Raw genomic sequence first — 12080 nt, 5'->3', positions numbered from 1 at the left:
TGCAGGCTCCTCCCCCCACCACCTGGGGGTGCATGCAGGAGGCAACCAATCAATGTGTTTCTCTTACATTGATATTTCTGTCTTTCCCTCTCTCTAAAAATCAATGGAAAAATATCCTCAGGTGAGGATAAAAAAAAAGAAGAGGTGAAGGAACTGGGGAGCAAAGGGAAGTATGGAAAGCTTCCTAGCAGAAGACAATGAGAGCAAAGGTGGGAGGTTTGGGCTAGCTGGGATAGAAGTCAAGGAGGTTATTTATATTAATCCTCCAATAAGTTTACTCTTTTCATGTGGCTGTATTCATGTCTTACCTTAATTTGCACTGTTTTATTGGAAATTTGGTGAGATATGGCAGCTGGCATATAAATCATTGAAGAAATGGCCATTCCATTGTCAACCAGGGTCACATTATGGATATACACACTCTCTGTGGTCTGTAATACAATATAGTTTACATAAGTACAAAATACAATCATAAAAGAAAACAGTCATGATCTTCTATCGACTTACCTGAAAATAAATTCCATAATCCCAGCACATCCAAATGGTAAATCCCTGTATGAGAGAACATCCAGGAAGGCCGTCCTGGTTCATATAGATGCCATATAAACCCCCATGGGCCTCATTGTCAGACCACTTTTCCAGGGGGTTAGAAAGACCTTGGATGGAAACACAAAATGAGATCATTAAGATTATAAATCATGTCATATAGTTTTGTAAGCAGTGTCAAAGTTCAAATTCTTTTAAAAATTCAATATATAATTTTGACGTAAATTTTAACAAGATGAACAAATATTTTCATGGTTCAGTCATTTATGATTTACTCTATTTGGTGTTTATTCTCATCTAAATTGTCCCTTTACTGTTATCTAGAATAATTGTATGCTCATTTGCAAAAGTTTGGTTTAGCGTTAGCACCCTTAACTTACTGTATCTGATAAAACTGAACATGAATTTCATTAGAAAGGGCATGAAGTTGGATTGAAACAAGGCTGAACTTGAAACACAATGGCACCACTGGCTGTCTGTAAAACCCTTCCCCTGCAGACCTTTGTATTGGCAGTTCCTCTGGTCATTCCATTTTCAAGTTAAATATTACTTCTTTAGAAGGCTTTCTCTGACCACCTGATCCAAAGTAGCACCTCAGTCACTTTGCATAGCAATTAGAACTTTCTTCACTTGATATTATGACTTATTTGACTTTATTATGACATCCATCTTCTCTCTTACTATAATATAAGCTTCATGACAGAAGCTCACTGACCGCCATATTCCTGGAGCTTAGAAGGTAATGCAGAGGTAGCTATTCATTAAATATTTGTTGAATTAATCTATTCATGATGTTTGCAAAGTTAGTCAACCTCGTTGGACTTTAGTTTCCATATATCAAGCCTCTGTCAGGGTTGTTTCAAAATGAAATGAAATAGCCTCAATAAATGGAAACTATATTCATAATTAATATACAGGATAATTGATGTAGATTTTAATGAAAATTTTATGTACCTCCAAATCAGATCATTAACCTTAATAACCCCTTCCTTACCATGCATAAATTTGAAGATTTCCTATAAAGAGCAGAGCCACCCCTAAATTATACTTAGTCCCTAAGGATCTGACTTCATCTTATCTTCTATTGCTTTTCCATTTTCCTAGTCCTTTGAGATTGACATTTTGATGATGGTTTCCCAGGGTTCTATTTTGTTTTCTTCATAAGAAGCTGTTTGCGCCGGAACCGGTTTAGCTCAGTGGATAGAGCGTCGGCTTGCGGACTGAAGGGTCCCAGGTTCGATTCCGGTCAAGGGTATGTGCCTTGGTTGCGGGCACATCCCCGGTAGGAGATGTGCAGGAGGCAGCTGATCGATGTTTCTAACTCTCTGTCTCTCTCCCTTCCTCTCTGTGAAAAATCAATAATATATATTTAAAAAAAAAAAGAAGAAGAAGCTGTTTGCATGTCTCTTTCTTGTTTCCACACAAGGTAACTCGTGGGCAAGCATGGCTCCTCCCTTCCCAGCATCCTAGCTGCTCATTGTCTGGGAGATGAATTTGATAGGTTGATGTCCCATTCCAGGAACTTAAACTCTGAATTCCTCTGTGATGTTTCATGTTTCAATGCTTGAAATCTAAAAACTCCTATAGACACTCTCAATTATTTAGGAATATCAATATAGTCAGTAAAAAATTCATGACATGATATCACATATTAGTATATATTCATATTCACAGGTCATGTTTTGATTTTCAAAAAACCACACAACACTTCAAAGAAGTTATAGAGAAATTGCATATATTTACATTTTAAGTCAAAGAAAAGCTACTGAAAGCTATTGAGAACTAAAATATTTAATAAGAGCATATATCAAAAAATAAGTTAAGTAGGTTTATCCCTTCAAAATGTATCTTGCACAAGAATAAAATTAGCATAAGCCCAATAAGTTTTGAATTTATACAAAAAATGCTGATTTAAAGAATCTTGAAAATAACTATGTTGAGAAAAAAACTGTAGAAGGAATATAAATTTTTCAGAGGAAAAATCCCATTACCTTTAACTAAGTAAGTTTCTTAGGAGACAAAGCCTTAAGTTCTATTATTTCTTTCACTTTTTGGATCTGATCATTCTTTTAATTAGTTGAAAAATCAAAAGGTTATAAATAGTTAGACAATAATAAGTCACCAGTGATCCTGTTCCCACTCAATTTCTATGTCTCTGTTTTTACACTTTGTGTTTCTTTATGTAAACACACATACCACATATGTTCTTATTTTCTTCCCTTTTCCCCAAAAAACATATACACAAAACAGTATCATGTATACTGTTCTGAAATTTTCTTTTTATCACGTTAGCATCCCCATTTCAATACATGGTATGTATCTTTTTTATTCTTTGAGAGGGGCCTGCTGTTCAATGTTGGGCTTCGTTTAAGAGCCCACAGTTATTGGACACAGGTAGTTTTCAGGTTTCTGCTAGTACACAAAACGCTGTGATGAATAGCCTTGTTTACAAATGTTTTTTCTTACAGAGGCAACTGTTAGTTATATTACCAGAGTAGAAACGCTGACCAAAGGTAAATGCCTCTATAACTGTGGTAGCTATTGCCAGATTCCCTCTGTGGGTTACATAGTTTTGTCCTTCAAGCAGCAACGTGCAAATGTTCCTGTTTCCCTACAGCCTTGCCAACAGAGCAATTGTTCAGTTAGTTCTTGACTTTTGCTAATCTGATGGGAATATATCTGAGAACTGTGTGTTCCTGTCCTTTGCCTTCCATGCTTTCAGGTTTTAACACATAAACAGTGAGCATTTATTCCTTTATAAAGCAGAAGCACGGAATAGTGGCACACCCCTATAGCATCTGTCTCTACATTTCGTTTTATGAAAGTGGGATGAGGTACTCACTGGTCCAATACCAGCCAAATCAGGAACTGAAATTGCTGTTAGAGGTTTGGGATCATAAACATGGAAAATAGTTGTCTTTAAAAGCCTATCCATTTTTTCTTTAGACCCAAGGGTATCTTGAAATATTTTGCCTTGTTGAGTCCTTTCAGTGCCCAGGGAGAGGATATATCACATATTGAACTGACAACAATTGCTTATTTTTAACGAATTGGGACAAATTATTTCCTAGTTTTAGTGACTCTCGGTCAAAAGACTTACTTGAGCAAGGCTCCCCGTCAATGCGGTATCCCGCCCTTCCAAATCCAGCCACGACATTATTCTGTAAGACTGTATTGGTCCCTCTATTTATCTGGTATAATGACAAAGAAAATGCTTTGGGTCAGGCTCTTCCACAATTAGGCAATGAGAGCCAGTAGGCAACACACAGTATGTCTAATTATGACTACACTTTCAGGAGGAAAATTTTAATTCAGTATTCACTCCATTCAAACTTACATTACAAATGAAGTATTGATATTACCCTGGGTTCTTGTTATAAAACCATAACTAGACTTCTCAGAAAAGTACATTGAAGATAATATTTTTTTTATACCTTAGACTTCTTAGGAAAATGCATTAAAGGGATTATTTTTTATTTCAGTAATAAAATCCACTGGATGTGGTTCAATATTTATAAGCTATAGGCTAAATTCCAGTATTATAGCAAGGTTACAAATATTTTGTCACTCTTTTTGGTTATATTCTGTTACCAATTTGATTTATTTAAAATAAGACAACCAAGGCAATTACAATGGACTATAAGATTCAATAGGGGCATCAATACTTTAAATAAAATCTGCTATATTAAAAAACTGGGTAGCACGAGTATTAAGTAATGACTAAGCAATTTTATGAGCCAAGTCAAAGTGGTAGAAAATGAAAAGTACAAAGTACAGAAGGTCTAGTTCTTGTCTATAGTGTCAGCAAAACATTTAAAACCTCAATTATTTAAAGCACACTAAACACCCTATTTTTAAAGATTATAATAAAATAGTCAAATGGTATTCATAAAAGTAAGTACCTTTTATTTAAAAAGATACAGATAACTTTAAAGAATAGGAATTAACATTTTATTACATTCAAACATTTATAAATAGATGAAAGAGAACATTATTACCTCATAAATATATACTAAGTTCCAGGTTTCACATTTTACTGTAAGGTGATATTAATAGTTGCACAAAATCAAAGCCCAATCCTTATCCCATCTTTCAAAGAGAGCTATTTGTAATTCTTTTTTGTTCCTATGGCTTAGGTGACTAAAATAAAAACAAGAGGAAGCCATATTTCCTCTAGATCCTTTCTCTGTACTATTTTCATTTACAATATCATTCTGCATCTAAATAAAGACCGATAGTAATGGAAGAAATTTCATGGGAATCAAGAAGGGTCCAATAGTAATGTTAGATTAGAGTAAATAACCTTGCATATAGAATAAAAAACTGTAGATGAGAAAAGGGTTGCAGAGATTCTATAGTCTGTTATTATAATTTTCCATTTGGAAGGAAACTAAATTCAGGGTCAAGTAGTAAGATGTGCAAGGCACTCAGTCAGTTAGCAGCAGAGACCCTGTACTGTAACCTGAGAGCGATAATTAATGTTAGAGAAGCAATAAATAAGAGTACTATTTAAACCAGTGGGCATCAGCACAAAGAAAAATCCAATGGCTGTTGGAGCTCACATTATCTTTTAAGAAAGTTCATTCAGTCCTTTAATTAGTTTATTTTATTAATTCACCAATCTTTAAGGAAGAAATAGTGTTCAATAATATTTTGAGATTTATAATTTCTACAGAAATTATAATCTTCAATAAGGAAGTTATAATTTTGTATAATTATAAGTTTGTTTGCATTACCTCAATTGCTGCATGCCAGAGAGTTGAACTTAAATCTTTTCTGTTCTGATAGGTTCCCGGCCAAACCGAAAGTGCAACCAAGTTTCCTCGGACTCTGTTGGCATCCCCCCATATTCTTATGCCTGGAAAAAAATAAATCCCCCCAATACATATACATTTGTAATAAGTATTATGGGGGATGTCTATGGGGAAAATTAGTTTTCTAGTTTAAGCCTGATAATTGAATCCCTTAGATTTAAATTGAGCCCTCTGAACTCTGATAGTGAAACTCCACCTCTTTAATAGACTACCTGAATTAGGATCTTCTGGGTGCTTGTTAAATATGTGGGTTCACAGGTTCCACCTCAGGATTTAACAAACACATAAATAATTATGTATATATTTTAAAAGTTTGTATTATATTCTTTAATGACATTCAAGAAAGAATAACCCCCTAAAATCAAATATAATTTTTATCATATAACCCTTACTAGTGAATAATCTTTTTGACTGACATCTGAGGAGTATTTTAAAAGTCATAGTAATTTAAACTATTGGTATTAGATAACTCTCATAAGATCGGGGTTTTGTAAATAATTCCTCTTGAGCTCTACTATCCACCATGGTATCCATAGCCACATGTGACTACTTACATGTAAAGTAAGTATGATTAAATTAAGTACAATTAAAATTAAAAATCCAGTTCCTCAGTCACACTAGTCACATTTCAAGTGCTCAATGGCCACATATGCTTTAGAAATTACCATAATAGCACAGTTATCAACCATTTCCATTCTTGAAGAAAGATCAGCTGGACAGCATGGCCCTAGAGCTTACAGATAAGACTGTCTCAGAAAGATAAGTTATTTGGACCAAAATATTATTCTCTTACCTTCCCCCACTGTAAAGTGAATGATGTTATCTTCTATGTCCAATCCATCTGTCCCAAACACACCGATTGCTGGGGAAAAGCCATGGTGAAAAGCACAGCCTCGAATGTAAGATGAGCCACGTTCTTGAATCTATAAAACATTAGGATTCAGTGAATATTTAAAAAATAAAATGAAAATATATTTAAAGGAAAAATTCGAAGTAAGTGATTTTCAGGAAACACACCTTGATAAATAAAATACTCAATTTATATTCCATAAAAAGAGATGATTTCCCAGCAGGTCTTTTAATCCTGGGAAATGTCCACATATATTATGATTAAATAAAGCAAAAAATAAAGTATGCTTATTTTAAATGCAGGTAAAAAATTCTCACTTTGCTATGCATTTATATTTCTATCATTACCTATAAAATGCTAAGGTAGTAAAATTTATTTTTTCAAAATAGTTAGTTTACTATATGATTAACAGGGATTTTCTTTTTCTTCAAAATTTGACATTCTAGGCAAGGGGTTATGACTCAACTTTCGATTGGAACCAGTCAATGAGTAGGTTAGGGGTTTCAATTTCAAACCTACAAGATTACTTTTTATTTCCATAAGAAATAAGCTCTCATTTTTCTTAAATCACCAGCCCTCACAGAATATTTATTTTCCCACTTTGACAGAGACATGGATATACAGACATAGGTATTTTTCATTTGAAATTTAAGCAATACTCACTTTGCTTAATAGAAACTGGAAATATGTTTGGTTATTTCAAAATAAAGTGAAGGTGTTAGGTGCTATTATAGATGGTCAATCCTTTCACCTTCTCTGCTCCTTTTTCTATTTTTATTTAACTTACCCTAAATAAATGCATGAAATGGGTAGAATGAAATGCTACTATGAGTCTAAAACAGTTAATGGGAATACATCTAAGAAAGTTGTATTATATTATATCATAGTCTTAGTAATCATAAGCAATGTCTATTTAGTAAAGATAAATGAAAATCAAATCAAAATCAAAATATTTTACTTTGGATCTATGCAAAAATTCAACATAAAGTACAAACCTGTCCTAGGTTAAGAAACGTGACAGCATATCGTGGGTCTGTGCTGTCCCTGAAGCCTTCCTGGCCACTGTGATAAAATTCCACATCACTTATCCTTGCATTTCCTGTGGGAAGGGGGCAGTTAAATTCATTTTTTTTCTTGAAAAAAATATAAAACATTTTTAAAAATCTACAAAAGCTGTAATTTTTCCCATTACAAACTTGTTTTCAACTCTTTCATGGGAATCTCATTAGTTTTTCATTGCTCCTTTAATCTAAATGAGGCAGTATTTCTGAACTTTTTTTTTCACTACCCCCCAGAGCCTTCTTAGGCATTTTTTCCTAATAGCTTCCCCTCCCCATGAAATTTTAATAACACAGATATACTATGTATCTGTTAATGTATGGTGGCCCTTTGGGGGACTACAAACCATTGCGATAACTAGGGGTATTTTTATCCCTCAAGGACCAACTTCACCCCTTGGTGGTGATAATGTCTCTGTTGAGAATACATGACATAAGGCATGAGATATAATTCACGTGACATTTCCATTTTGATGTTCTAAAGAGCCTTTACGGGCATTATCTTTACATAATCTCTCTAGACTATGCACTGCCAATTATCTGCTCATCAGTTTATCATAAGTACCACTGAGCTGACAAAAGCCAATTTCATAGATTAGTAATAACAGCAAAAACAGCCCATGAGGGATAGCTCTGTGCCAACGCTGTACTAACTGCTGGCAGTGGGTGGTTTAATTCTCATACAACATCCTATGAGTTAGGAACTTTTATTACTCCTATCTTTTATGGAAGAAAACTGAGGCAAAGAGATCCATGGCTGGTAAGAAACCAGTAAGATATAGTCCTTGCTTCAAAACTGATATTTAATAAAATGCATTAGAGAGGAGTTATTTTGCACTAGAAGGAAAAAAACCGGTATAGTGGGGAACATAAGGTTAATATAATAAAGACAGAGAAGAAATGGTTATCACAGACCATGTGGGCCTACAAAGCCATTGCTGTGTTTTCTTTATTTACATCACAAAACAATAGGAGCTAGGAAAGGTTGTCATGGGAATAGGGCCCATCTTGGGACTTTAAGTGAGACAGACATGGATTACTGGAGCAATTTACCCCTCCAATCATCTATTTCTTTATCTTTATCTTGAAAAGAGGGACAACATTGTAATAACTATGTACGATGTCAGGTGAGTACTAGACTTCTTAGGTGAATCACTTAGTAAGTTATATAAATGCCTGTACTGTGCTCTACACCTGTAATTGCAAAATAAAAAAATTAAAAGGGGGGCAATATTTATGCCATAGTACGATGGGTATTAAATGAGATCATATGTGCAAGTGCTTAGCCCAATGCCTGAAATCTTGTATCATGTCACTAATAAAAAACAAAACAGCGAAATTAGCCAGTCAGAGAAAGATAAATATCACATGATCTCACTCATTTGTGGAATATAATGAACAACATAAACTGATGAACAAAAACAGATCCAGAGACAGAGAAGCATCGATCAGACCATCAAACCTCAGAGGGAAGGTAGGGAAGGGTGGGTTAAGGGGGAGAGATCAACTAAAGGACTTGTATGCACGCATATAAGGCTAACCAATGGACACAGACACCAGGGGGCTGAGGGCATGAGTCGGGAGGTTGGGGGGTGCGGGGATAAGGACACATATGTAATTCCTTAATTAATAAAGAAAAAAATTCATATTGAAACAAACAAACAAAACAAAACAAATAAAAACGTGTCACCTTTGGAGTTAACAAGGGGAAAGAATCAAGCATATTTCTTACATTTCCTATATAAACTGTCCCTCAAGGTAGTCAAATAATTGTTTGGAGAGGCTTCTCTTTATAGAGGTATTCTAGATTATAAATGAGGAGGGAACAATATAATTAAAATATCACCATTTTAAACCTCAGTAGTTTAATCCAGGCAATGATCATGAATGGCTGCTAACATCTCAAAAGGAGAAACAGTTATACATGATGTGCCTACTAATGAAAAATTATACCATCAACTATGAAGAGTTCTTGCATAAAAACTGATTCTGTATCTGATCAGTTTTCTAGTTCTAACCTACACATGCATAGAAAATATAAGTGAGACAGAAACAACTTAAATTCTAGGAATGCAATCCCTAAATCCCAGAATGTTGGAAACACTATAGGACAAATGACCCATTTCCTTTTATCAATAAAATGCAAGGAAAAAGAAATGAATCAGAGACATTTAAGATTCATAACCAATTGCAACATGGATCTTATTTAGATCCTGATTTGAATAAAGAGAGCGCAAAGGAAGGAGGAAAGGGAAGAAAAGGAAGGGATGGGAAAGATAGGGAAGAGAAGGGAAAAAGGAAGGAAGGAAGGAAGGAAGGAAGGAAGGAAGGAAGGAAGGAAGGAAGGAAGGAAGGAAGGAAGGAAGGAAGGAAGGAAGGAAAATGATGAATAAACTGGAAGAATTTGAACAATCACTTGATGATAAGGAACTATTATCATTTTTAAATCTGATACCTACAGATATTTTTTAAAAAGTCTTAGAGTTATATTCTGAAATGTTTCTAGATTAAATAATATGTGGCTGCTTCATTCACAATAGTGAAAATAAGAAAACAACCTGAGTGTCCATCAACAGATAAATAGGACAAGGAAGATGAGGTATATGTAAACAACAGACTATTATTCAGCTACGAAAAAGCGGGAACTCTCCAATTGCAACAATGTGGATGTGTCTTGAAGGCATTACAGTGAAATAAGTCAGACAGAGAAATACAAATACTATATGGTACCACTTACATGTGGAATATAAAAAAAGCTAAACTTGTAAAAACAGAGTAGAATAGTGGTTACCAGGGGCTGAGCGGGGGGAAAGTGGGAGAGATGGTTAAGGACATAAACTTACAACTAGAAGATAAATAAGTCCTAGAGATCTAACGGACAGCATAGTGATTATAGACAATCTATATATATATAAGCCTAAGCGACCAGTTGACCCGTAGCTATGACGTGCATGACGTGCACTGACCACCAGGGGGCAGATGCTCAACGCCAGAGCAAAAACCACAGGCCTGAAAACATGGAATAGACTGATGAATCTCAGAGGAAAGGGGTGAGGGGGGAGGGCGGGAAGAGATTAATCAAAGATCTTATATGCATACTAGAGGCCCAGTGCACAGATTCGTGTACAGGTGGGGGGTCCCTCAACCTGGCCTGTGCCCTCTCACAATTCGGGACCACTTGGGGGATGTCGGAGAGCTGGTTTTGGCCTGATCCCTGCAGGCCAAGTCAAGAGACCCCATCTAGTACTATATTATAAACTTCCAAGTTACTAAGAGACTAGATCTTAATTGTTCTCACCACACAAAAAAGGAATAATTATGTGATGTGATAGAGGTGCTAGTTAACACTCTGATGGTAATCATATTGCAATATATAAATGTATCAAATCAACACATTGTACACCTTAAACTTACACAATATTATATGTTAATTACATCTCAATAAAAAAAATGTGGCTGCTTCAAAATAATCACGTGGCTTAAATAGCGTGGGAGGTCATATAGATGACACAAGATTGGGGAAAGTTGATAACTGTGGTAGCTGGTAATAGGATTCATTACACTATTTTCTCTATTTTTAGTATGTTTTAAAATTTTCCTTAGAAAATAACATCTGTTGTGCTTGTTATAAAATGATTTTTGATTGGGTGAGAAACTGGACAAGCTATTATCTAAGGTCATTGTTAATTTGATAATTCTTACTGTCTGAAGTAAAATAAATGGAATATTGTTGGGGATTTGGTATGGGAAGGTAGCACATGGGCTATATAATCCCACTCAAAGCTTTATTTTTCCAAGTATCAAAAACAAGACACCAGGCCCAAAGCGGAGTCACTTATGCTAAGTCACACAATACCAAACTGAAATTTAACTTAACTACAGTTTTGGCTCTTCCAGAAATGGAATCTTAAATCAGTGAATCAGGAATGGCCCAATCAGCATCAGGGGTAATGTGCCTGATATACCCTTGCCATCCCCTACAGGAAAGTAACCTTTATTTATTTATTGTTTAAAGTATTACAAATAGTAGTACATATATCTCCTTTTTCCCCCACTGACCTCTCCCTGGTCTTCCCCACCTCCTGGCACATGCCCTCACCCCCTAGTATCTGTGTCCATTGGTTATGCTTATATGCATGCCTTGCACTAACCAATTTGCTTTTTTACTGAGTATAACTTCCTTGTTACTGTTCTCTTCTGCCTATAAATTCTTTCCTTGTGTACGGTTCTTCAGAACTCCATTTGACCTGCTATACTGGATGCTGCCTGATGCATGAATTATTAGATAAGGCCAGTAAGATCTTTAAAACGTACTCAGTTGAATTTTGTTTCTTAGCGCAGGAGATCCTATAAAGACGTGAGAATTACTGAAGAACTGACTCCACATAGAAAAGACTGGGCTATATTTCATCTAGAAAAAGAAACTGAATTTGTACCAACCTTTAAAAGTCATCATATTTTCAGTGAATGAGCTGATCAGGACACGTGCACCAAATGATTCCTGGAACCAACCTGGGTAGTCTTCACCAAGTATTTTGATGTTCCTGCTCAGTATCCCAACATCAGCTGCTAATGTGTAGCTCTGACGTGTTCCAGGAACTTGGTATCTTTCACCTGCAACAGGACAGCTAGGTTATTACCAATGCTGAGAAATTCCCATCTTCATTCGTTTATTTGCTGTTCATAGGCTACATAGCTTTCGAATATGCCAAAAGTTAACACAAATGCGTAAATTGATTAACATTTTATACTTAACACACATAGATGGCAGACTGAAGTTATGATAGCTTTTTAATAAAACAAAATGTAATC

The 12080-nt window shown here is 35.3% G+C and overlaps 1 protein-coding gene across 1 annotated transcript in view; it reads right to left on the bottom strand.

Annotated features, from left to right (window-relative positions):
* The window catches only part of PKHD1L1 (PKHD1 like 1), a 125522-nt gene that overhangs the window by 21203 nt on the left and 92239 nt on the right, over positions 1 to 12080 (bottom strand). Inside the window, exons 59-65 of the mRNA XM_023750910.1 lie at positions 11709 to 11882; positions 7206 to 7309; positions 6154 to 6283; positions 5283 to 5404; positions 3647 to 3737; positions 508 to 656; positions 309 to 431 (exon numbers count right to left, since the gene is read on the bottom strand). Of these exons, the coding sequence (XP_023606678.1) occupies positions 309 to 431; positions 508 to 656; positions 3647 to 3737; positions 5283 to 5404; positions 6154 to 6283; positions 7206 to 7309; positions 11709 to 11882 (893 nt within the window). The remainder of the gene's footprint in view (positions 1 to 308; positions 432 to 507; positions 657 to 3646; positions 3738 to 5282; positions 5405 to 6153; positions 6284 to 7205; positions 7310 to 11708; positions 11883 to 12080) is intronic.

This window comes from Myotis lucifugus, unplaced genomic scaffold (assembly GCF_000147115.1).
Source record: "Myotis lucifugus unplaced genomic scaffold, Myoluc2.0 scaffold_17, whole genome shotgun sequence".
NCBI lineage: Eukaryota > Metazoa > Chordata > Mammalia > Chiroptera > Vespertilionidae > Myotis > Myotis lucifugus.
The sequence above is the reverse complement of the archived record's forward strand: the minus strand, read 5'-3'. Positions and strand labels throughout refer to the sequence as shown.